General features: G+C 39.6%; 1 protein-coding gene across 1 annotated transcript in view; it reads right to left on the reverse strand.

Moving 5' to 3' along the window:
* The window catches only part of ANO6 (anoctamin 6), a 37,018-nt gene extending 13,163 nt beyond the window's left edge, over window positions 1-23,855 (reverse strand). The window contains exons 1-11 of the mRNA XM_010020297.1: window positions 23,709-23,855; window positions 15,247-15,312; window positions 13,327-13,605; window positions 12,868-12,981; window positions 10,864-10,979; window positions 10,288-10,422; window positions 8,899-9,004; window positions 7,616-7,676; window positions 4,037-4,182; window positions 2,469-2,546; window positions 797-1,022 (exon numbers count right to left, since the gene is read on the reverse strand). Coding sequence (XP_010018599.1) covers window positions 797-1,022; window positions 2,469-2,546; window positions 4,037-4,182; window positions 7,616-7,676; window positions 8,899-9,004; window positions 10,288-10,422; window positions 10,864-10,979; window positions 12,868-12,981; window positions 13,327-13,605; window positions 15,247-15,312; window positions 23,709-23,855 — 1,474 coding nt within the window. The remainder of the gene's footprint in view (window positions 1-796; window positions 1,023-2,468; window positions 2,547-4,036; window positions 4,183-7,615; window positions 7,677-8,898; window positions 9,005-10,287; window positions 10,423-10,863; window positions 10,980-12,867; window positions 12,982-13,326; window positions 13,606-15,246; window positions 15,313-23,708) is intronic.
* Between the last annotated feature and the right edge of the window lie 2,558 nt (window positions 23,856-26,413).

Here is a 26,413-nt window from a genome sequence, read left to right on the forward strand (position 1 = left end):
CTGCTTTACAGCCTCAGCTGGAGATGCGTATGCCTTAAATTCCTTCATATGACTGAGAGCATCATAAATTAGACCATGCATAATCCCCAACTATACTGTAACCATTATACTAATTCTAAAACTATATGGGTTGCTATAACGAAAGAACTTGTTCTGTGACAGTGGAGAAAAAGAACAAGCAGGCATGCTGGTAACTCAGGGAAAAAAACCCACCCAAATCCAGCACACTCACGAAAGATGCAAATGTAACACTCTGAACTGATGAAACAGTATTAAATGAAACTATATTAAAATGCTGCACTACTCCACATAGCTACTTTAATGTTGATGGCCTGGATATAAAGAATAATAATATTTGTGACTGTTTACCTATTTAATGACATGGGAATGGTATCTAGCTCTGGAACAGTGACCTTATTTCATTTATTTACAAGAAAATAGTTATTTTCCCCATAAACAAAAGCTAATATAATTGAATGTGTTATGCGTTACTGATCTGTTTTCATAAAGCTTGGTTATTATAGTAATTTTCCTTGCTTTGTCTGTTTCACAAGCACAAAATGTAAGCAATTGATCTTTCATGCTGCCTATACACGGAGTTTTCAGGCAAAGAGCTCATTATCATATTCCTATGATATTGAGGAAATCTGTAAATTTCTAGATGGTATCGTGTGATTTCAGGATTGGAAACCCTGAAACGTGTTCATTTATTGAATTCTTATTATACATATAAATGCTATTTTTCTTGTTATTTTACCCCAAATTTCTATCTATCTGAGGAACAGGAGTAGCATACCAAAGTCAGTAATCAGGATTGCTACTTTTTCATAGATGATGTTGAGAACCATAATGACTATAAAGCTGATGAGTGAAGCAGTTACTGAAGTGGCTGTCTGTGGAGTCAGGTACTTGCGGATCGCCTCTGTTCCACTAATGTGCTGTGACAACGTTGCAGAAAATGCCAGGAAAACTGAGAGCCTGTAGACAATGATTCCAATAACTGAAGCAATAATCAAAAGAATCTGCCAAGGAAACACAAGAAAGATGTGAATGTTGAACCATTTGCTTTAGGAAAAAAGGAGTTTGAAACTGCTTTTCACAATAGGCAAAACCAACTATGCATCTGTTATTCCATTGCCGGAGGATGATCAAATATGGTAGAAAGCACTAAATATAGAATCCATGGAAGGAGTGTTTTTTTAACACGCTATAGTCAATATGCAGCAAAGAGATGCTCTGTTGTATGTCTAATAAAAAGCTTTGTACTGATGCAAGCAAAGATAATGAGATGCGTAATCAAATCTTACGCCTCAAGGCATGTGATGGAAGAAATTTCCCTCTTTTGACACTGGGCAATTGGCATAGGATGGCAAATGTACTAGCAAGTCTGCACTAATTATGGAGGGGGCTGTACCTTCCTTCCACAGATAATGTTATGGACTACAGAACCTCCAAAGGAATATACAAATTTTAAGTCAAGTCGTGTGAGCTGCACAATCTTGCTTGCCATGTTCTCTCTTTCTCTTCTCTTCCTGCTTTTATTTCTTGCTACTTCTCCAGCTATTATTCAGATTGAGGTCCATAGAGCTGTGAATATTTTTTTCACTATCTCTGCAAACTGCCATGAATCCACCTGCCTCCCTTTACCCTGCACATAAATGAGTGCAGTAACACAAATAATGAACCCAGACCAAATCTCTTTCCTTCAGTCTGGGGTCCTGCCTATTTAAATCCAACAGTAAAGTATTCCTTTCTTTGTGTTCCAGACGTGTTAACACTGGCGTTCCCCTGGCTGCCAGCCACCTCTCTATCTCTTATCTGTCTCCTGTCATCTAGGACAAGATCTTTTCCAGATGCTGTTTGTGCTACAGGCAAGGGGGACATGAAGCATGCTAAAACACTGAGTTTTTCAAAGTGACCTCTCTGGGCATGATCACCATGTTATATATTGTTTCATGGGTGACTGGACTACTTTGAAGTTTTAGTTGTAATTAAAGCAGGAGCTCTGGAATATTAGAGAACACCCAGATTTGCTCTGTGAAGTGAAACAAAAAACCTGAAAGAGGTCCAGGACTGTGAGACATGATATTGAAGCAAATGGCTGGAACAAGCAAGATAGAAACTGGCAAGGAGGAGATCATATAAACCAGTCTTTCCCCTACTCCCCCGCCAAAAGCAAAGACATTTGTCTTACAATAATGAGGGAAAAACCAGTGGGCCACATTCACAAGCATAACTCAGAAGCTACAGCTGCATGATATTTTGATATGTATTTTCTATTGACTGTGTGCTAATGAGTATTCGGTGACTACTGCTACCTTCTTCATGCAGGTCTATACATTATGGGCTTGGTTTATGCATCAGATGGAAATCCATCTGAATCTGTTCCATTGTCACCTTTTGCTCAGTTCAGGATCTTTCTTTTTAGATGCTTACTAGAGAAGTGAATTAAAAGAGAAGAACTTTACCCAGAAGAAGACAGCACTCGTACAGAAGGTCATCCGTATGCACTTCCCACAGGCAGTGTATGGCACGTGTTCTTCTTGCTGTAGAAGTTTAGAAACAGATGAAGGATGCACACAATCTTTTTTTCTTTTTTTTTAAATCTTTTTGTTGAATGCTTCAATCCAACCCTTTAGTATAATAATGACAGAAAAAGGGAAGGAAGTCCCTGGTTTTGATTCCTATCCTGCTTTGTTATCCTGGAAACTCACGTTTATTCATGATTTCAAAAGTCTTGCCAGATTACAGGTGTCTTCTTGTTTGGTTGTTGTTTTTTTCTGCCCATTCTAAGATAAAATGACTTCCAGTCATCCATGACATCCAGCATAAGAGCTTCCTCAGCTCTTACTGACTTCAGCTATGACAAGGCGCATAGTCCTTTTGAATGGACACATCCTTCTTGGCTGATCCAGAATCAAAGGCCACTACCTTTCAAACTTCCTTGGCTAAAACTAGCAGACACTAAAATTTTGGTCCCTCATCTCCGCATTTCTCAAATTATCCCATTGAAACAATGGGGTGGTTTTCCCAAGGAAATATCTACCTCAATACAGTGGTGTGAAAATTCACCGAGTCTTTATAGGATCTCTGAGGATCAAAATCATTATGTTTTAATATAATCTTCACTCTTTGAACTGTCTGAAAGGAACTTTCCAACTATGACTTTATACGTTGAAGGTTTATAAGCTTTTAAGCAGAACCAGGTTTTTTTTTGGTTTTGTAGTACAAGATATAAAAAGAAGATATATTTAGGATAGTTTCAACTATGGCAGTTAATTTTGAAACTTTACAAGTGGCCTCTAATAAATATTAGTACGATGTGGATGGAATGTGAAAGCAATGCAAATGCTCAGATAAATGCCAGAGTGATCTACTGACAGAGCATAACAAAAAGTGAAGCTGAGCTGGTGAGCTACAAAAGCTAAAGCTACTCAAAATGTATAATAAATAAAGATCTAAACTAAGATCCTCATAAACATGAATCCTATTTCGTTGAAATGAGGATTAGCCTTGTCCCTGTGAGTTTGCTGTTATTAATCGTAATTGCATCCACATGCACTTAGCAACAATACCTATTTATACATGTTTCAAAGAGAAACATCTTCGATTAAAAAAAACAGTATTGGTGTGATATGAAACGTAACATCTTTCCCTCTATTTCACCATTTTTTCCTAATGCAGTCTTAGGCAAAGATAGCAAATGCTCTACGATCTTGGCCTCTGGCAGTGACACTGGGGCATTTCTTGGAGAATTTAATAAAGTAGACTTAGTCTCCTAAGCTGGAGATGATGCCTGCTTCTGTTTATTGGTGACACAGGAACCTCAGCAGTGCAAGCTCCTCAAACAGGCAGCTACCATAAGATGCCTACAATTAGGTGTAAACTCCTTCCCATGCATCTGTACTTTATAAATTCACTATTTCCAGGCCACTGCTGGTTTATATAGCTCCAGTCCAGAGTCACCATTTTCATCGCGTCCTCTCACAACATGTCTGTTGCAGTAGCCATCAATACTTATCAGAATATTTCTTACCTGTGTGATTTCATTCATTACTACATGAGTGCATCGAGCTTCATATTCTGGGCGAACTTGTTCTTCTTGCTCTAAGTACTCGACTGTGTCCCATTCATACTCCAGTTCAGCCTGCCGTCGCTTCCAAAATTCCAAAAACAAAGTAACTATCCAGAAGACAGACAAAATGAACAATGCCATGTGAGTACTGGACACTGCTTCACCCCCTGTGCTGTAACATTTGGCTTGGTTTTCCATAAAACTTTCTACAGACGTGGCATAAATCCCCATGGCTAATTGGCTAATGCAATGGTGAAAATAACTGGAACTACTCCTTTATGCAATTACTGCTTTGGATATATATGTACTTTAATAAGAGAAACATGAGGTGAACGGTGTTTTAAGTACATGCTAAAGGATGAATATACATTTATTTGCTTTCTGCCTAGGCCTAGAGTACGGGAACTTTGGATTTTGTATTATAGACTGCTTTTGATAAAGTTTGTCACAGGATGCATATGAAAGCAAGTTGGTTGGATAGGTGAAGAAAAAACACTGGAGATTGCAGGATATCTAGAAAAGAAAAACTCGGTATGCCAAAAATTGCCACAGGGAAAAACTTATGTTCATTCAGTCTGCAATATCTGTGTGGACAAATTATCTGTTTGCAGGCGACAAGAACCAACGATGGTTCAGGTAAGGGTGCTTAAACACAGATGTCCTTCCTTCTCTGCTAGCACCAATCTGAGGGACTGCAAGACATGGAGCTTAGAAACTGTCTCGCTGGGACATCAGTCTCCTTGGGCTGTGCTCCTACAACTGGAAGCACTGGGGGACCAGGTACACAGATGCCGAAGTGTTACTGGCTAGATGTGAATCCAGACAAACTTATCACATTGTCCCGAGACACTATGTGGTAGGTCTGGCAGCAAAGGCAATGAGGGGCCCACTGAGAAGGCTGGGAGGTGCACACGATGATGGGTGTCAGTACCATGCTTTCTGGTACACCAGGATGCGTTGGTACTGAAAACAGTGCATCCTCAGATTAAATGAATGGTGTGGCTCTGCAGCACTACCTCCAGGAGGAGTTAGTGTCCCGCTACTGCACTTCTCATTGTCTGGGAGTAACTAACCCTCAAAAAGTGGTGTTTGGACCTCATCCTGAATGATGAAACGTCAATGGCATGCAGTTACAAGTCCAAACACTAAAGGTTATTTCCAAAATCAGGTATGGTCAAAAAACCCCAAATTGAAGAATTTAAAAACCAGAAAACTCCATGGGTTGGGCTGTGAGATGATCCTGGCACCTACACACAGGCAGAACCCCAGCAAACCCTCCTCCACAGATTATTCAGGGGCCTCTTTCACAAGGACTTCTCAGCTACTTCATACTTAGAAGCATAAAGGCCATTCCAAGCAGTGGGCCAGAAGATCACATCTTGTAGAGCAAGAAGATTAGTTTCCCATAAACCTCTAACTGTTGCCCAGCCCGAATCACAGGAAGTTATACTGATTTGCTCCAGTTGCAAATCCAGCTGCTGCTGAAGACCCCAGAAGTGCAGGGCTTCCTTCTCTGATAGCCTTTCTACTAACAGTGGAAGAAGGCCACATAACATGGGGACAGCCTTTAGCCCCAGTACAAAGAAAAATTCTACGAGCTAAAATCAGCAGCAGCCAAGTTGTATCTTTCACAGCAGAGAAGGAGCTGCTGCTGGATTTGACATTTTTCTTTTATCCTGAACCAGTGGGGTTTTTTTTTAACAGTGGAAACAAATACAATTTCAGAATCAGGAGATCTGAGTACTAATTCCACCTCAGCTCGTAACTTGTGGTGTCACCTTTCACATGTCCCTCACCACTGCCATTCAGTATAGCCCGGGTATTCTGCATGTGTCACCAAGGCCTGAAAAGAAATACACTGAAGAGCATTTGTTTGTTTAACTGATCTTGTTCAGAGATGCGATCAGTGGCGGCAGCAAGTGAAGTGGAAGCTGCCAATCTAGTCATACCATCATGGGATAGGTGGCAGAAGTGTTGGTCCAGAGCAAAAAGGTATAGAGGGCTAATGCCTGAGACCAGATTCCCTGGTGTTTTATGGTGCTTTAAGATCTTTGAAGGCAATACACTCAAAAAGAAGAAATTATTAAAAGTGCATTGATGATGATGCAAAAAAAATATCTAAAAATCTAGTATTATTTTAGTTGTTTTGAACCAGAATGTCTACACAAGTATTAGAGGAAGGTGAAAATTACAGCTGGAATTGCACCACAACCCTAGGTCAGTTGGATTCAATACTATTTTGACTGAATTTCTGAATCTGACTGAATTTGTAACAGAATTCACCTCTCTATATAGTGGACTTATGACAAGAATACTAACAGATCTTGCAGCCATCACTAAAACCATGCAGCTTAACTTTGTAATTACTAATCTTGGAACCATTCTTCAAAACAGGAAACACAATTGTAATTAAAATCAAATTGCAAATAAATCAACTATTTAGGCGACAGAAGAAGATTACATTACTATTAGACTTCTAATTTTCTTTTACATAGAGAATTTCCTGCTGGCATTTTGATTTTAGCATGTATTTTAAGGCAGTCTTCTTTTAGACATTGTATGTTTCATTGTTTATTTAAAGCAGTAACTACTTGAAGCACTTTAGGGGGCGCTAGAACTAGATGATCTCTAAGGTCCCTTCCAACCCAAACTATTGTAGGATTCTAGGGTCATAGGAAAATAAGAATACGATGTGTTTTGCTGTCCTGGGTTTGGCTGTAACAGTTATTTTTCTCCTTCTTAGTAGTGGAAAGTAAATGATGCATTCTTGTCAGCATGCATATGAGTTTAAAATGTTACATGAGTTATTTTATTTAAAGTATCCTGTATACAGACCTAACACTGAACTTATTTTGGTAATTTCTGGATAAGACAATGCAATAAAAGCCAGTTAACAAAGCTGCTAATATGAACAAATGAAACCGTTTCTGGGAAAATGAACCTTGCCTAATCCCTTGAACACAGCACCACATGGTTTCACCCATGGGAAACATTCTGGTTTCAGATATATTTTCTCTGCTAAAAGATACATCTAGTGCTCTGTAACCACCAGTTACACTTTTTACAGTCAGTTTCTTAAATAAAGACAGGAGGAAAAATTTCTTGGGAAATATAATAAATGACTATTTTCCAATTGCCTTATTTCCAATTGCAGTCTCACAGCTGTTAATAGGCACAAGCAGCTCCAAAACTCTTCAGAAAAATAACAGCTCCTCTGCCAGATATACTTAAGCATGTGGTTGGCTCCTGCTGCACGAACATGAGGCAGCTCTAATAATTTCTCCTGGACTTTCCTCCTAGTCAAACGAAACAAACCAGACACTGAAGACCAACTTTAAGTTCTACAATTCTTTGTTTTCTTACGATGCTAAGAAAGAGTTCCTGTGAATGTATGTATCTTCTGCTACACAGAACTACCTACTAATGAATTCCTGAATGCTAGCAAACGAAGTTGTGGCAAATTTATCCATGTTTTCTTGGCTGATGCTGGAGGCTTGGCCAAAATTAGATGACAAACCACAGTTGTTGAAATCGACTTACCCCATATTCCCATAAATACTGCAAACACCAGTGTTCCAAAGCTATCAAATATACAGAGTTTCTGGAAAAATGGAAAAGAAAAAAGGCTTAAAATATATTTGACCTTTTTTTTTTTCTCCTATACTGACCCAGAACAGAAACTGCCTACTGAACATGTTGATTTTTAGCTTTTATGTAGCTTAATAAACAGTCTTTATTGACCATGTTTCCTCAGTTTCTGTCAGTGTACACTAACCTACAGTAAATTACGGAAATTAAATGCAAAGCCAAGAATAAAAAATATAAGCCAAACATGCAGCAAGAGGATAGTAAAATGGTGTGCTATCAAACTTCATCCCATCTGTTGCACAGGAAGAGGAAAAACAGTGCTTCTGGTCTGGGAACTCAGTATAGAGTTATGCATTTTTAATACATCCACAAAAAGGCAATGGACACATCTGGTTTTCATGAGCAGGATAACAACAAATCAAGCTGGTTAGTGAAAACACATTGTGACGAGATACCTCTGTGATCACAATTTGCCTTTTCTTTCCATCTTAGCCTTTTCCCTGTATTCTTATTTCTTTTACCCTTTAAATGCTCTGAAGCAACACATTAAAGCTGGGCAAAGTATTTTTGGTACATAGCTGAAAAATTGCAGCTTTGGGAGTGACTGAATCTATGGAAAGGAATAACAAAAGACTAACATTAGCCTAGTGAGATGAGGTAATGAAGAAAGAAAGTGAGGTTCTTCTAGTGAGGTTAGCCTCCTCCATGGCTAACAGGACATGGCTGTGTCACACCTTCTGTCATGGCCAACACCAGCCTCTTCTTGTACCCATCTCCTCCTTGATAACACAGGTCAAATTCAAAGCACGGATCCAGATAACATCTTTGGGGAGGGAAGGGGCAAAACACACTTTAAACATTTCCTTATCAAAATTGATCCACAGCTACCAAATCGAGACTGAAGTAATTGAATCTCCCCCCACCGAAATGAAGAAGTATCTCCAAATGAAACCGAAGTGTTTCAATTAAAAATCCACTACAGTCATGTATCAAATATTTGTGAAATAAAAAAAAAAACAAACCCAACAATTTTTTTCATCTTAGATCAGATTGGAGAAATTAATGTTGTTGTTTTTACTTTCCAAAGTTCAGTCATTCTATCAAAAGGAACAACTACTTCCGCAGTTCTAGCAATTCTGCAGGATGTTAGTGGAAGAACAACTTCTTTTTATATGCAGTACTAGAGAAAGTGCAACTAAAGTTCAGTAGTGTGTATAAGCTGTAAATGTAGTTACCTTGGATGATTCACAAGTGATGGTGAGGTTCCAGTAGGTACATACTTTATCACACTGAGGGCACATTATGATTTTACCGCCTATGCTGGGATCACATACTTCTTGGCTAAAAACAAAACTAGTCAGTCACTCGCCAACACTAAATACTTTAGTTCTTTTTTTGCACACAACGACAGTGCAATAATCTCAGGGAATTGAGAAATAATTTACCAGTCATCTGCACTCAAGAATTCCCCACCCCAGCCAGTCAATACATCCCCATTTCCGTTCTTAGTCTGCATCTCAAAAATTGGTGACATACATAGGAGGAAAATAATTTCCATCCCTTGTACATAGCAGCAATTCTCAAAACTGCTCCTATCAAAACTAAAACTGCTCTTCAAAGCTCTCACACTTCAGTGGGAAACTCATGCTTGCATGCTCACACGTGCTACCATAGCAGGTCCGAGGACAGAAGGCAAAGAACACTGCCTACCAGAGCATGGAATAGCTGCAGAACCAAAATGGCTACCTAGTCCTTGCGGTCTACTACAGAGGATCAGATTGGAAAATGTGCAGAAGAGGTTGCTAGGGTGATTCAAGGAATCGCAAATCTGTCTCTTAAGAAATAGGAAAAGAGTTGCCATCTAACTAGTATGTACTAACCTAGTATAGTGGAGGCTGAAAGGTGATGTAGTTGCTTTCTATAAGTACATCAATAGACTAAACACCAGAAACGGAGATGAACTATTTAGCTAAATGATAATACTGGCATAAGGCTAAATGGGTATAAATTGGCCACAGGAGTGGAGCTCTGGAACATCACTTCATCATGTTTTCTAAAAATAAACATCCTTCCAGAAGAGGGTATACAGTGTGATGGTCTGTAGGCAATTTGGCACAAAGATGACCCCAGGGTCATTGTGCCACAGCTGAATTTGTCATATTCTGATGAGGGCTATACATCGTCACCCAGTATATCCTGGGCAGCTGAAGCCCCCTGTGCTTGCTTTTTCTCTATGCTTCTCTCAAAACAGAGGAAAGAAATTTTGAGGATTTTATCAAGGTCTTTGGATATCTGTTTCCAGAATTATCACAGTGAAAATAATGTTATGCTTCTGATTCTCACTCTTTTCTTTGAGTTTCTACACTAGGTGTGGTGAACCTAGTGCAAAATATAAATAAAATGAGGAAATAACAAACTCTCTGATGTCTATCACTCTAATGGTCTGTGGATATCCCTTACTCTTCCTGTATTTTATGCCTTTGCTTTCAAATCCAGAACTGTTGTTTTCAGGCCCTTTCATTTTGCCTCTTTTATTCTGCAGTGCCTTGCAAACCCTGCACAGTCCCCCTCTATAGGTGACTGGTCAAATTTGCACAGGATATTAAAATAATCCTGATAGGTACCTCCATGTGCAGTTGTCCTTTGTCAGGCACCCATACAGAAAACAGCCGACTCCTACAATTGCAGCCATGATCAGCATGTTAGTGTAAAAACCCAGCCAAGCAAAGTAGATTCCAATTTTCTCTCCATAGTATTTCCTGTGGAGGGGAAAGGTTTGTGTTTTTTTTTTCTGAAATGCAAGTAAATTTACATTTCTGTTTCAAATGGCTCTTCATTTCATGCATTTTGTACCAGCTCATATTGCCATATTCCTCAGGTTTAAACTTTGGGATTACAGAAGTATTGCATCTGCGTATTTTTATCACCACTTTAATGCTTTTATAAGAGGATAGGAAAGGGGGAAAAAAGGAAAAAGAGAGAAAAAGCATACCTTGCGAAAAAAAATATTTAAGTGGTTGCCTTTTCAGGAGCTGGCTTATCATGAAACCAAGTTCAAGGTATGCTCCTGTGCATAAGCTCATTCAGGTGTATGGATCTGCCCTCAGAACTGGGTAGTGTCTCTTTGACGTCCCCAAAACCAGGCCTGTTAAGTAAATTCCTAGTTCCTGCTGCATTAGTCCAGCCTCAGTCACACCAACCTGATGAAATCCAGGGGCTGCAGTTTGAAAATGTTTTTGGGATGAGCCCATTCTCTGTAGAGAAGATACCGTTCACTTGGGCAGTTGGGATCGGTTGACAGGTGCCTAAAACTAGACTGAAAAAACCAGAAAAAGCATGAGAAGAAGATACCATTAATCTAACCAGCACAGATCAGCTCCCATCTCTGCAGACCCTATGGGTCTGGCCAGGAAGCCAGAGCCTGCACTAGCCTTTTAGTCCAGTCTCACTGCAAGCTGGGAAAAGGAGCAGGAAGGCAGCCCTGGGAGAGTACCAGAATTCAGCATAGAAGGTCAGAAAGGCACCAAAAGCTAAAGCTAATGCTTTACGTATGTGAGCTGAAAATAACAGAGACTCACCATTAAATTAAATCTAAGCACATGTCAGTGCCTTGGCACTTAGGAACAGAAAACAGAAAAGGATCCATTCTAATTAGAGAACAGGACTAAATTAAAATGGATTTTAAGTAGCTTTAGCATGCTAACATCCTTTACTTCAAAATAATACTGAACTGGAATGAAGGGTGGAAAGTCTGAGGCATAAATCCAGAGCTTCTAGTCTCTGTTTTAAATTTAAAAGAGAGTTCACATGGAGATAATCCTTGTGGTTTTTACTAGGTTATTTGAAAATCTATTTCAATAAAGCCTGTTTTATTTGAGGGATTTTTCCATTCTATATCTCTGATGCAACAAGACAAGTGACATTTGTAGAAATCTATCATCTAGTCTTGATTTTCAGAGGAGCCATGATAAATAATTTTAACTGTATAAAAAGACAGTCAATAATCACTAGTCATACTGAGCCCAAATTCCCCATGCCATGATAGAAGTAGCCTGCAAGGCAGGTTTTAAATCTTTAAAAGGAAACCTTAAAATGGATAGCCATGAATGGTACTAATTCTATCCTGTAAAGCTTTAGGTTACTTACAAGAAACGTGATTTGTCTTGATTCTGCCTTAAAGATTGCCTCAAAATTCTTGTGGGCCTCCTGAATATTTTAAGCCAAGTCCAAACACCTGAAGCAGCTACCATTCCCAATCTCCCATGTTCTCAATGACTTCTCAATAGAACACACCTCAGACACTGAACTCGTGGCCTTCATGGGGAGGAGGTGTAGGGGATGTGGATGTATAATTAACTAAATGCAGAAAAACAGCCCTCAGTCTTTGCTTGCTGTATCCCATTTGCAGCCTCACACAGAGCTTTTCCTTAGTCAAATATTCAGAAATCTGATTTTTTTTCTCCTTCATTTTCTTTTTCTGTTCTATTGCTAGCCTTTGTACACAGAACAATTTTCAGTATAACTTTCTTCTTGAAATGATATAATATGACACTTTTTTAAAGTGTCGGAAGTTTAGCTACAAAAGCTGGATTTCTTAATATTGCCAGGTGAAATCCAACCCTGTTAAGATTCTCTCTGCATGACTCTGACATCACCTGTGAGGTGTTGGACTGGATGGACAGAGACTTCCTACAGAAACCTGAGTCTTCCTGCATGTATCTTGCAGTGTTTGGGCACTGTGGGAGTGTTTCTTGCTGTGTGAGACTGCCACACATCCTAAGATGAGATTTGTAGTCTACATCTTTATTAACAATGTTGGTATTTGATAGGAACTTTAATACTGAAGAATTGAATTCTAAAAAAAGGGGCAATGTTAAAAGTGATTTAGAACTGATGATACTGTGAGTCATGGGAACTATCAGTCAGGCCAGGCACTTTATTGAACTACATCTGCCAGAGAATACAAGTTTAACAGCTCCTAAATTAAATACATTTTTTTTTCAGTTATGGAGCTACATTTTTAACCAACAGTGCTTTGAAAGAAAATCTCTTTCGCCAAACTCTGTCTTATTCTACTATGTGGATATAACGACCAGTCAAGGAGTAAGGCAATCAACAGTGCTTGCATTTTTTGATATAAACCCCACAGATAGAGTTCAGACCTCTATTTCAAAATACATTTTAGTTTCAAGCACTGGACTTACGTCATGAAGGGGAAATGCTGCTTTGTAGATTCCAGTGTCCAGTAATTTGTTAATACCAAACTTTTTCACATTGTTTTTGGTTGCATATTCCACACGGGACAGGATAAAATGAACCTGAAATTGATAAAATATTTTTGTGTCTCTTGCAACTTGAAAGTGATCACCTGTCTCCACAGATAATCAGGTTAGGAAAGGGCAAGCAGTGCTGACAAAATTAATTGCATAGGGGATATGAACTATTCAAACCACTCCTTTAAATTCAGGTGGAACAGAAATGGAATAAATGTAAAGTACGTTTTCATTCTGGATTGTCCAGGCTGATTCATGAATGACACAGGACTATTGCATCCCAAATATTTCTAACTTTTCAGGATACTTTCATGAAGGTAATTGCACTGATTTGATTAAAGGATTTTTTTCTTTTTAAGATCAAATTCTAGAAACACTCCATGGACTTACAATTCGGCTTCTAGTTGCAGGATTGAAAAATGTGTCTTTGTCTTGGATATAAAAGTTGGACAAAAGCTCCTTTTGAAAAGGGGCAGTGAAAAACTCTTGCTCAGGTTTGATGATATTTTCATCCACTCTGAAGAGTCTGCTAAACCAGTTGAAAGCTGAGTCTCGGGTTTTCAGGTCGTTGGGTTGCAGAGGCAATTTTATGTGCAGAACCTCAGCATATGTGCACAGCACTTCCCAAGGCGCATGCACTTTTACAAAAATAAGCTTTTCATCCAAAACCTGGAATGAAAGAATATTAAAAATGTGTGCAAGAAAATGAAAGCAAAGGCCTTTTCAGAACACTTTTTAAACTACCCAGAATTTTCTTTCTTTTTACAGCTCACAGATGACCTACTCTATGTTGTATTCTCTGTCCATCTTAGCAAATATATCAACTTCTGTAAAAGCACTGACATGAGGTGGAAACACTCGAGCATATAGAGGCATATTAAGGTATATAAAAAAAAGACAGCTAAATGTTCCTTTAATGTTATTGTTTAAATATCTGCAAAGTATTTTACAAAGCAATTTAAGAGTAACAATGCTTCCCTCATATGGGTTCATGTAGCCTGGCACAGCAGCTGTGGCTTTGGACCTGCCACTGTTTCCCCAGCAGCTCAAGTATAACCCCAGTGTGATGTGACTTGATGGAAGCAGGCTAGGCACCCATGGGTGCTCCTGGGCAACACCAATTCCCAGCTACATAGTGAGAATGGGGAGAGGAAAAGGGAAATCAGCTAAGACTGCTGACAACAACTGCATGGAGTACTTTGCTCCCAGTTGCACACCTAAACCAGCACCGGTATGCAGCGGGACCATTAACAGCCACTTGTCTCCTGTCTGTACATTGCCTGTAGAACTTCTATTGACACCCTGCATTACTGAGTCTCAGCCACATGAAATTACATTACATACTCACTGGCTCCAGAACATCTGTCAGATATCTGATCTAGCCCGGGGAAACTTCCAGTTTCTAAAGTTTTTCAGTCACGATCGTGGCAGAACTACAGAAAACTGCAACATGTAAATATAGCGACATGTAACTATAGCCATGTCAGGCTTCCAGTAAGCAGTTTACTTATGAATGTGAAGAGCAAGACTGCATCCTTGGATGTGCAGCAGGAACCTTCACTGCAGAAACCAAATAAATACCATGACGCCATGGATTCTGAGTCTAATTTGGGAGGAAGGGGCAAAGTGACCTTTTGTGAAGCTCATTGTAGACTACCAAACAACAACAAATTTAGACTGGAAATGCTTGTCCGGGATGGGGAGACCCAGATGGAGCACTGCAGCCCTGCAGGGCAGGAAGGAAAGGGGCTCTGAGGGCCTCTAACCCTTCCTGCAAGAGACAGCAGCTCCAGCAGCTGCTGTGAATTATCACAGCACTCTTAAACTGCCTGCAGGCAACACTGCAGCCCAAAAATATACAAAGCATGATAGTTACAATCACTTGCATGGTGCCAGGCCTTGCAAAGAGCAGGTCATGTGCCAGGCCTTGTGCTGCTCTTCTGGCTGGGACATTCTGCCCCACACACCCACTGGCTTCCCACATGTCCTACACAGCCAGAGCAGGGGGAGAACCTCTCCTCAGAGTACAGCCAGTAATTATCTCCCAAGTGCTGAGCAAACACAACCTCTCATCCAACAGACATGATTCCCATGTAATCTCCCAGCTTCCCATCTTTTATTTTGCAGAGCAAGGAGCAGACATAAAGTTTAAAAGATTTCACATCAGATCACAGAGGCTCTACTGATGGAAAAAGATGGGCTTTTTTCTCCCGAGAGAAATGTTACAGTAAATTCATATATCCAGTTTCCTTATTCCCATAGGGGCAGCTTTGCTCTCAGACACAGCTGTTCACAGAGAATAGCACTCACCGATCTTGTTGCTTCAAGTTGCAAGCCGTTGTTTATCAGGTTTGATTCATATACTTGTCTCTTCCTCTGTTAAAAAGTATTGAACACCATAAAACGTCTGTTCCAAATTTCACAAACATGTATGCATAGAAGAATGGAATTGCTTCCCCAAAAAAATCATTGGGTCATTATATCTACAGACCACTTAACAGCTACTCTGCTGATAGGTACAGTCTTACCTACTGATCCTGCTCAGTTTTTTTTCTGATATGCAACATTGCCCATATGCAACATTGTCCTCAAATGCAGCTATGGAGAATTCACCCTCTTACCTTCTGGTACATTACAGAGGTAAAAATGTGTCCCAGATTTTGAATTTTGAGGGCAATTACCCCTGAAACTTGTGATCTCCTCCACTTTTAGTCTCTAATTGAACTTCTGATGGCAGCCTCCCTCCCTGCATTAATCTGTCCTTTAGAAAGTCTTCATCTCAAGAGCTTTCCATACCACTTTTGACCCAGCAACCTGTAACTTTATTCTTCTTTCACAATAATCATATGAGTTCACACAGTGGTTCAAACTGTAGTAGCCCTCTACATTTTAATCTATGAATAAGCATCCCCAAAGGAAGTAGCCGAGAGCTGTAGCACTTGAAGAGTTATTCTACAAGCATTTAATGTCCCCTGAAGGATATAGCAAGTTTTCCTCACTAAAGATGAAATTCACGGACCATCTTAATTTCACTTCACCATTACGAGCACTTGGCAGGTAGTGAGTTACAAAAAAATCTGAACTATCTTGGCAATCTTGAATTTGCTTCTCCACACACACGGCGTCCCACAAAAAACACACAGACGAGCAGTCCCTCTCCCCTCAAAATACAAAATATACAACACCATAAAGGATATACAAGAACTTGTGAAACTTCATGTGAGGTAATCAAATTCGAAAGCCATCTGCATCAACTGAATAGTTCCACACTGAGATGTTTGAGTAAGTCAAGAGTGTCCAACTCTCCCATGTCAAAGTATCAGCATGGGGGGTGGGGGGTGGGGAATCTGCAAGCAGCTTGGGCCAGAAAGGGGGCTTCTGTGAGCAGCTTTCCAGAAGGAGATGATATCAACACACTGGGGACTGATGATTTGATGTGTGATCCAGGGTAGGCTAGGCATGCAACAAGGTTCTCAGAGTGACTGGGTGATACTACTTTCATACTCACAGGTTGCTTTCATTCCACAGACCAATATTTTTGTTGTTTATATGCCCTGTGCTTAAAGGATTCTGTACCTATCACTAAAGGAACTTAAAAGGAGAATGATCCAATGTTTTCTGTCACCTGGTTCTTTATAGCCAGACTGACTGCCTTAAGATCCGTGCTTAAGATGCAGGACTGTTTAGATAAAGTCTTAGGAACTTTGGTACGTACACAGAAACTGACCTTCAGGCCTAAATCCAAGATCCACTCACGCTAGGTGGGGTGATGCTTCAGCAAAAAGGGCAAAGATCTTCAGGAGTTCCACAGGAACAGGGCAGTTGTATCTCCACATAAGTTTCATCCATTTCTTTAATGTCCAAATACTGCTGCAAGTCCCCAGTGCAGAAAAAACTATTTTTCCAAAAACTTTAGCAAGCCTTGGAATTAATAGTCATAAAACTGAATAATAATATAAACAGCCTACCCCTTCTATACTTTGTTAGTTCTCAACTCCAGCACCTGCATGTGGCAATGGTCACAAGGGACTAATTTCATATTTTGTAAAAAGGTACTTTTAAAATCTGTTTCAGTTTTTCTGCCTTTTTGTTCCAGTGAATATCACCTTCTTCTCAAGTTAGGGACAGGAAAAGCCAAATCTTCCAATCTGTTTTCTTCTTTCATCAATACTTACTGTATTTCTCCTTATTCCTCTATTTGTCAGGATAAAAACACAATCCCAGACTTTGACTGGGATCTTCATGGAGGTATCTCTCCACGACCCATAAATCCACTTGCTACTGGTATCATGATTTTTATATTTTTTCATTGTGTATATAACATTGTATATGTATATGTATGTGTAATATGCATATTTATAATATATTATATATACCTAATATTTTCTACTGTCTAGAATCCTAATGGAAGGCAAACTTTGAAGAGGATACTTAATACAGCTGTTTCGTGTGACATCTAAGTCTCTTCCTTGTACTAACAGCACTAATTTATAATCCCAAATGTTTATGAGTTTTTTCCTTGCAGAAACAAATTTCCTTTAATTCTTCAGATTTTGTATGTAATAGTGCTCTCCATTCTTCTTCAAAGCTAAAGGTTCACAGTTGTGTTAGCTTCTGAATAAACTATGTACTGATTTCCTCTGCAATTTTTTTTATATCATAACTTAATCCCCTTACGAGATCATAAATATATGTAGTACACAAGACAGGAATTGTTTGTTTACTCCACTATTAACTCTCCTGCTTTTTCATCTTACCTCTTCGCTTCTTCCACATTCACATGATTTTTTTGTAAGGTGAATAATACTGAATCATGAAAATATTTCAACCTAAGTTCTCCTTTGTTTCAGCAAATATAAAAGGCAGAGGGCTAAGTATCTGTTTCGTTTCTTCTTAAACACACAAAGCAGGGCAGTTCTCATTAGCAGAAGTCTAATACTGGTTTTTTTTAAATCTTACAATTCAGGTTGCCTTAATAATTTATTATGGCAAGGAGTTGCCCAAATTAATTTTGTCCTCAAAATCTTAGAGGAATGTTGACAATATTAAGGTTTCTAATAATGCATTAATGCAAGTAGTGGGGAACAAAGCCCCTGGGAGGCTTTGCTAATTAGGGGCTTTGCTATTTTATATAAATGATTGAATTATGCGTATGATGATCTATGGAGGAGCTAGACTTTTACCCAGAGGAGTCTATAATGGTTTTACATTGACTGGGGAATACAGCATAAGGATATGATAGCTTATTAGGCTGGAAGGTAGAGACTGTCCCAACTTTTTTCAGTATCTGGCATTTTGCTCAGCTACCAGCAAGGTTAAGCTATAATGATAATGTGATCATGGTAATGCTGCTGATCTAAACCTGACAGATTTTGATGACTGAATGGCTAGCCAGTAGACAAAGACACTACAGGATGCATAATCATATACAATCTTACGGAAATGAAAGCACAGCGTAAGTCAATTCCAAGTATTACAGGCATATAGGAGGGTTACTTGTTGCGAGCTGCTTTTTCACCATAGTGCTTTCAATGCCTGGTGTCTTCCCAACCTGAGGAGACTAACAAAACTGTCAATCTGGAAACTGGTAGCAGACCACTAGCAGTTCTTTTCTCCGTGTTTCTTAAATGCTAGGGAGCACTTGCTTTGATTACAGTGGCAGAACGCCAGCTTATATCTTTGTTTAGTTTCTTTTGTGCAAAGAGAAAAGTTCCCTACAATGACTGTGTGACTTCTGAGGAAAACTCCTAACAAGGAAGGAGTGCTTGAACATCCACCTCTGCCTTACCTGACAGGCGATAGATAAATCACAGTCAGTAAGAGAAAGAGCATGGTGCCCAAAGCCTCCCCCATGAATATCCACTAAAGGGAGTGGAGAGGATGGTATTAATATTAGCTACCAACTCTCATGGTTTCTTTGATGGTCTGTGGAAGCTCTCCTGAAAGTCCCAGCTGTTGGCATCAGGAAATAACTCATTGAGAAGCTCTGTTTCTGTAAGCTTCTTATGTTTGAAGATAACAAAAATGTGAAGCAGATACCAAAAAAGTAAACTCAAAGAACTCAAAATACATATTTTTCTGAGATACACTCTGATTTTAAGCAGCCTTGTGATTTTCTGAAACCTGATTCATGACCACACAGAACTGGCAATACTGCAGTCTAGCCCTGCTCTCTACAGTGGCTTCTAGTTATCCTGTTTGGAAAGTCCTATAAATGTATGCAGTAACTTCAGAGTAACTCCGTCCTTCCATTTGTCTTCTCATCCTTCTGTCATTCTTCCTTTCATCCAGTAGGCAAAGAAGTAAAATTTGGATTTGGGGTTGCCTCAAGAACAGAGATTTTATTTCAGTCAGTTCCTGCTTCAAAACCAATCTGTCCAGTAGACACAAGGGCAGGTGTGGTTGCCCTCCACCCAGTGCTAAAGGTCCCTTTTCTTCTTTGTTATCAGACTTCCCGGGTAGGTTGACTGAGCATACCACAGGCACATAGAGCCTGCCATCCTCTACTGCCTCAAATCACCACACAAAATGGCACCGAGGTACCCTTCTCTGTAAATCCAAGTATTGTTCTCTCACTGCAGGTATGACACATGCTAAACAGTGGGAAAAGTACAATTAGGTTTTGAAAAGTTATCCAAGCTTTTTTTTTTGTTGGTTATCTAAACTAAACAGGTCTAGAAGCAGGAAATGTTCACTGTTTGCTTATGAAGACAAACTTCTCTATCCCTGTAGAATTTCTTTGTAAAACAGTACTTAAAAAAAGAAAAAAGTGTGTCATATTTTCTGTGAATTATAGTTTTCATTTAATTTGAAACAAAAATTAAAATCTATCTATTTCTGTGAAGCACCAACTACTTCATGGCTGGAAATGAAGGTTTTGCCCACATTCCTACTTAAATTACTGATGGTCTTTCTGATTGTTTCTGTTGGGGGGAAGCAGATGGACTAGAATGACATTCTGCATATTTTTATTTTGAATTCACCTTTCTGGTGCTGACCCTTTAACTCTCAACAATGAGCTCCTTGCGGACTCCAACAGATAAAACTGTCATTTTGGAGCATTCCTGGGAAGACTGGTGATATTTAATTTCTATTCTGATGGTAACCTACCCTGACAAATAGGGTACATAAATTGTAGGTTTAAAACCCATGCACTGAGCAGGAATTTTAATTGCTTGCAATGCAGTTTCTGAAATATGCTTATGACAGTTCGATTTTTGCTAGTGCTTGCAGAATTAATCGTATACCAACTTAAAAAGGCTTGGAGTTCAAACTAAGTTGTATACGTGAACCTTATCTGCTAACTTTGGACCTGTAAATTATATTAGAAACTTCCATGAGGGTGCCATTTCTTTAGTTTGATTTTGCCTCCTTTAAAACATTTAGGAAACATGAAAAAGAGGGAAGCACAGCACCACTGTGCATCTATAAAAGCTTCAGAATTCCATATTTTTTATCCTTTTATTCAAATCACTCCCATGCTCTTATTTATTTCCGTCTATACTCTGAGATGTTTTCCCAAGAATACTGCTAATATAAATTAATGCTGGGTCATTTTCACAGTTACACTCATGCAATTCTTTTGAAAGCCATTCAAATTAAATGTAATGATGGTCCCAGGACCTGATTCTTCTCTTGCTGCAGAAGAACAGATGCATCTGTGCCCTGTTTCTCTGAATCCAGTACATCGGATACCTTGGTTGAGGTCTGATTTTCAAACCCTTCTGACTGAATTCAGTAAGCATCTGGGAACTCTTCCACTCTCAGTATCACACAGAACCACCCATTGCAGCAAGCAGAGCTTTTCACACCAGAAATGTGGATCTGTAGTTGTCCACTAACAATTCAAGTTCTGTCCTGAACTTCATGTCATGCAACCAGGTGGGGTGCAGTGTGCACCAGAAAGAATTTGTCCCAGTGATTACACTGCTGGTCCCTACATTTCACAGACCTGCAATGTTGCACATGGCCAGTGGAGACCTTGCTGCTGACCTCAATGAGGTAAGGATTTCACCCTGTGAGGATAGATCTAGATCTACTATTATTAATAAGCTGGAGTTTCCAAACTCTGTGAACCATAAAGCTCTGAATAATAGCTCTATAAAACTGACAGGGAAGTCAAAGAAAGAACGGCACGAGCAAAGAACCGGTTTAGGCTTAAAGCACCTATTACATAAGATACTGCTTATAAAATTTGGCATTTTCAGTTCATCATTGATCAGAGACAGACAGCTATATATTCAGAATTTAAAGCTGATAGTAAATGGCAATACTCCTCATTTTGGTTGTATTTGGTTACCAGGGTAGAAGTCATTTGTCCCAGAAAAAAATACAACCAAATAAACAACAAGTATGCAAAACTGTACCGTAAATGTCCTCTTCCTTTCCATCTCAGACATAAGGTATACGTGTTCTGTTTCTTCTTTTCAAAAATTCTATTCACATTTATCTCTTTGGTACTTCTCAGTTTCTCTCCTTTCACTACTAGTGTGGGTATGAGGTAGGTCCCAAAACAATGTCCTGCATCCCACTAAGGAGGACATACAGGAAGAAAAATATTATCAGTGCTGCCAGTGTCTGTACAGCATTTGCTTAGGGAGTGAAGATCTGCAGCACATACAGCTTCTTCACTTGCACAGCAAGTGATACCAAGTGAGATGAAGGACCTCTCTGTCTTTGAGATGACTAAAGGTTTGTGCTTGGAGCTGACCTGCACCTATCCCACCCTAAAAAGTTAGAAAGCTTACATCTATTCACATTCTAAAAGCCTGTTCCTCCAACAATAGATTGAAGAAATGCAATTCTAAACTGACGACACTTGTATATGAGACATCAGAGAGAGGCAGCCAGTACTTCTGAGTTGAATCACAGGAGTTTGGTTACAACCATGTGACTCATTTCAGCTTATGTGACAGACTCCTTGAACAAAATCCTCTCTTCAGCCCCTTTCAGCACTGTATGCATTCCCAGTATTGAAATTCTTGCATATGCCTTCCACAGTACTCCTATAACCTCAGATTCTCCCTGTTCGTGGAAATTCTGGCTGTAAGAACTGCTATCACCACTGTTTTCAGCTTCCTTCTGACTTCCACATCACCCTAATCATGTGTCTCAATCTCCTGGCTGTACTTATGTCCATACAGCTTTTGTTGGCCACTTTATGTCCATAAAGACGATGACGGCCTCCTTCACAGAGCTGCTCCCCAGCCACTCAGTCTTTCCTTATCCCATCATTAGTCTAACGCACTCTTGTTCTCACATATACTCTCATTCTCACATTGCAGCATGTAGGTACACTGCTTCCTCAGCACACCACACAATCAGTGTGGCTGCAGATCTTTGTAGGATTGAGACCTTTGGAAGCAAACTGGGGTTTTGTGCAAGCATCTAGTGCATTACCTACAATCTCCAGGTGTAGTTATTCATGGTTTCATTCTGGTTAATGTCCTAACATTAATGCTGCACTAAAAATACTACTCCATTGCTCACATTTAATTTCCATCACTGCTTGGAAAAGTCACTCATTATATTTTTAAGTACATTTGGGCAATGGCCAAATATTACAAACATAAATGTCAAATGCTAATTGATAAAACCAATTGTTTCCAAAGGGGCAGCTTTTTGTTTCTAATTACCTCTTTCAATTATTTTTTATTGCTGATCTTGTGATCAGGGAAAATGCAACATCCAATCACTGCAGGGCTCTCTTAAACCCTACTAATAACATTCCTTATGGCTGCCCTGTTATTGCCAATGACAACATTGTGTAATGAATATCAACCAACTTAGCTACAGGCCTTTTTACTCCTACTCTTCTCTTTCCGAACTGCAAATGACTATTTGCATATGAATTGCTTTCAGTGATACCATTGTTTCACTGCCTCTACCAGAGGACGCTGCTGCACATTGAGAGTTGCTATATCAGAGAAGAAAGCAGGTAGATGGGACAGTGCAGATGCCAAGGGGACTACAATCCCATGGATGGATATTTCTCAGGCAGTTCAAAATTAAAACAGCTCAGTGGCATGGCTGAGCTTGCTTTTGGGGCCCTCGTGACATAATGAATGTAGTCCATTAGTAGAACCACTGAAGTAATTAAAAAATGATAGTTAAAAATAATCTATGATTGTTGTTCATGGTTGCTAAGGAGCACCAAGTAGTCACTGGCTTGAGTCAGAAATCTTTTGCAAGGTTCCTAGGAAGGGCAAACTGTTGCAGTTTCAAGGGAAGGAGGGGTACAGGGAGAAATACTGGTGGCAAATTGGCGTACAATTATTTCCCATAAATAACTTAGCTACTTTACTGGCAGAATGTCAGCAGCTATGTTCATAATTGTGACCTGGAGGATTTGGTCAGCTGCCTCCTTCTGTGGGTTCCTCTGAATACCCTGATTTTAATACCAAAGTTGATTAGGGGTATAATTCAATAACTGTGTGTACAGAAAGTTGCCCTAGACTGAATATCTTGGTGTCCAATTCTAACTAGGAACCTGATAACAACATTTTGCTGCTCACATCTCCTGAAGGGTTCTCTCCCAGGAGGATGCTCTGAGGTCACATAGCACTCACAACGCGCAGTGCTCTGCCAGTTTACACAGCAACCTACTGGCTTGAGCTCACCCCTGTTCTCTGCTCAGTTTGATGGGCTTCAGTCTCCCAGCTCTCAAGTGTACTCTGAGGACATGGCAATGCAATCACAATTCTGGATGAGGACGCTGTCCTTTCTGCTCTAACACCCAACAAATTATTCAAATTTATACAGAAAATAACTACCTTTTGCTTTTTACGATCACTCCTCTTATGAGTCATTTTTTTACTTTCATCTTCATACACCAAAACAAAGTCAATTCTTCGCTGCCCATCGCTGAAGAACAAGGAGTCAGGCTTACCATCAAAATCCACCTGCAAAGCAAGTAACATAGCTTAATGTGAAGACTTTTAGTTACCAGTCCCTTACTTGCTTTTTGTTACACAGTATTCCAGTGTACAAAGAAATTCAATGCATACTGAACTCATATAACAAGAAGCCTGAAATCATAGAATCAGCTAGGTTGGAAAAGACTTTTAAGATCATCAAGTCCAACCATTATGCCACGACTGCCAAGTCCCCCGCTAAACCATGTCAACATGTCAACAATGTCAACAAAAGTAGCATGGAGTAGAATGGAGAGAAAAAAATATATCCAGGAGCTTGGCAGGTCTCTGCACGACATGACATAAAAATCAACAGAACTTTGACCTAATTTTGGTCTTTAAAAATGGTATATTAGTTTTTAGCAATGGGAGGAGCATTGGGACGCAGCACCTTTACCAAATAATGCATCTGTCAAGTGATTTGTATGCCATCATAGACACAGTGTTAGATAGTCTACAAGATATGTTGTTGCCTGATCGCTGTCTCAGAATTAGTGCATTCCCATCTGTTCCCTTACCTGCCAGAAGTTTTAGCATCTCTGAAATTATTAATGCCCAAACCCACCACTGCCCAGAGAAAAAAAACATGGCCAGGCTGGAGATGAACTCTCAAAATGGACACATTCTATGTGGGTTTATTTCTCTTTTTATTCACAACATCTCAGCAAGCAAAAAACATTGTTGTATGCCACACATCCATCATGTTATAACAGATGCCAAAATCAAAAGGATTAATGTATCCGTAAGCCATTATCTAGTCCCCAGAGGAAAGTAAGATAGATTGTCATATCCACTAATAACATCTTAATGTGTTATTTCACATGTGAAATGATACAGACACATTGATGACAGGGGAACCTGAATGCACAAGTAATGATTTCATAGGTTCTTAGAGTACTCTGAGGGCACTATCACATGTAATAACCCTTCCTTTCAGGTCATCAGAATTGTCATGTTATATAATAAGCACTGAAATCTCTGGTATTTGGCCAAATCTATCCATGGTGTTAATGAGGGCACTGACACTGAAGCTGGTAGGTATCAAATCTCTGAAGTGATTGCATTGCATTATAGGTGGTAAGATCTCCAAAACTGGCAAGACTCCCATACAGAACTGCAGAGGAGCCTTGGCTTCCAGATGCCTGAGCATGCAGGTGTCCCAAGGCAGGATCAGGCCAGGTAAAATGACCTAGAGTAATCTTTTGAACATGCTGTGCCTTTGGGGGCATGGAAAAGATTCCCAGATGTTGTAACCCTGGAATTTCCCTGTCAGTGCAGACCAAACTTCATGAGAGATGCAAGTTCCCAAGAACTCTGGGATGTCTGATCCACAGAAAGGCACATGGAAATGTGGTTATGGTGTCAGAAACCCCTTACGTGGAGACTGAAATGATTGTTCTTCTACTGTGATATAAGCAAGAAGAATGCCAGTCTTCAGACATGAGCACCCTGGTTCCAGGAAGCATATAGTGTTTTAGGAACCACATGTGTCAGTGTTTCCAAAACAAACTTTCCTAAGAATTTTATTCCAAACCTCTCCCTGTGGACTACTTTGTTACTGTTTATTGCCTGAGTCAAAACAGTCAACCAAGATGTGTCTCCCCATAATTATGACAAAATTTCCATATTTTAAATAAACTCAGGGGAGTTTAAACTCACTATTTTTTTGTGTTGTATGTGCAAGGCTAGGACATGCTGCAATGACGGAAACACAGAGCCCAAACCTTGTGATAATGAATAATGAGGGGAAATGCTCACTAAGTAAAGCAGAAGGTTTTTTTCATTTTTTTCTTCATCTTTTGAATCTTAGAAACATTATTACGAAAACTTCTGTTTAAAGAGACTGAGTTTAGTTGTGAAGTTCAAGCACTTGAAAGCATAAAAGTAGTAACAGCTTTGAAGGTTTTTTTTTTCTACAGTTTTTAGCTCTTTTCCATAGAATCACAGAATCATGGAATGGTTTGGGTTGGAAAGGACCTTAAAGATCATCTAGTTCCAACCCCCTTCCATTAGACCAGGTTGCTCAAAGCACCATCCAATCTGGCCTCGAACACTTCCAGGGATGGGGCATTCATAGCTTCTCTGGTCAACCTGCTCCAGTGCTTCACCACCCTCATAGTAAAGAATGTCTTCCTAATATCTAACCTAATTCTACCCTTTGTCAGTTTTTCTTGTCCTATCACTACATGTCCTTATAAAAAGTCCCTCTCCAGATTTCCTGTAGGCCCCCTTTAGGTACTGGAAGGCTGCCCTAAGGTCTCCCCAGAGCCTTCTCTTCTCCAGGCTGAACAAGCGCAACTCTTTCAGCCTGTTTTCATAGAAGAGGTGCTCCAGCCCTCAGAGCATCTTCGTCAGCAGGATCATCTTTTCCTGTATAATCTGTTCACAAGAAACATCAGATCAAGTTTTGATCTAACAAGTTTTGGCCATTTGTGATTACATCACTGTGTAAATATTTTTTCCTTTAAACATAGCCTTCTTTAAGCTTATAAACTCAGTATGTAACAGCTATAACTGGTTTAACTGGGTTGTCAATAACCAGACAGAAAGACTGCCTGTCGATC

This window comes from Nestor notabilis, unplaced genomic scaffold (assembly GCF_000696875.1).
Source record: "Nestor notabilis isolate BGI_N333 unplaced genomic scaffold, ASM69687v1 scaffold13800, whole genome shotgun sequence".
Classification (NCBI taxonomy): Eukaryota; Metazoa; Chordata; class Aves; order Psittaciformes; family Psittacidae; genus Nestor; species Nestor notabilis.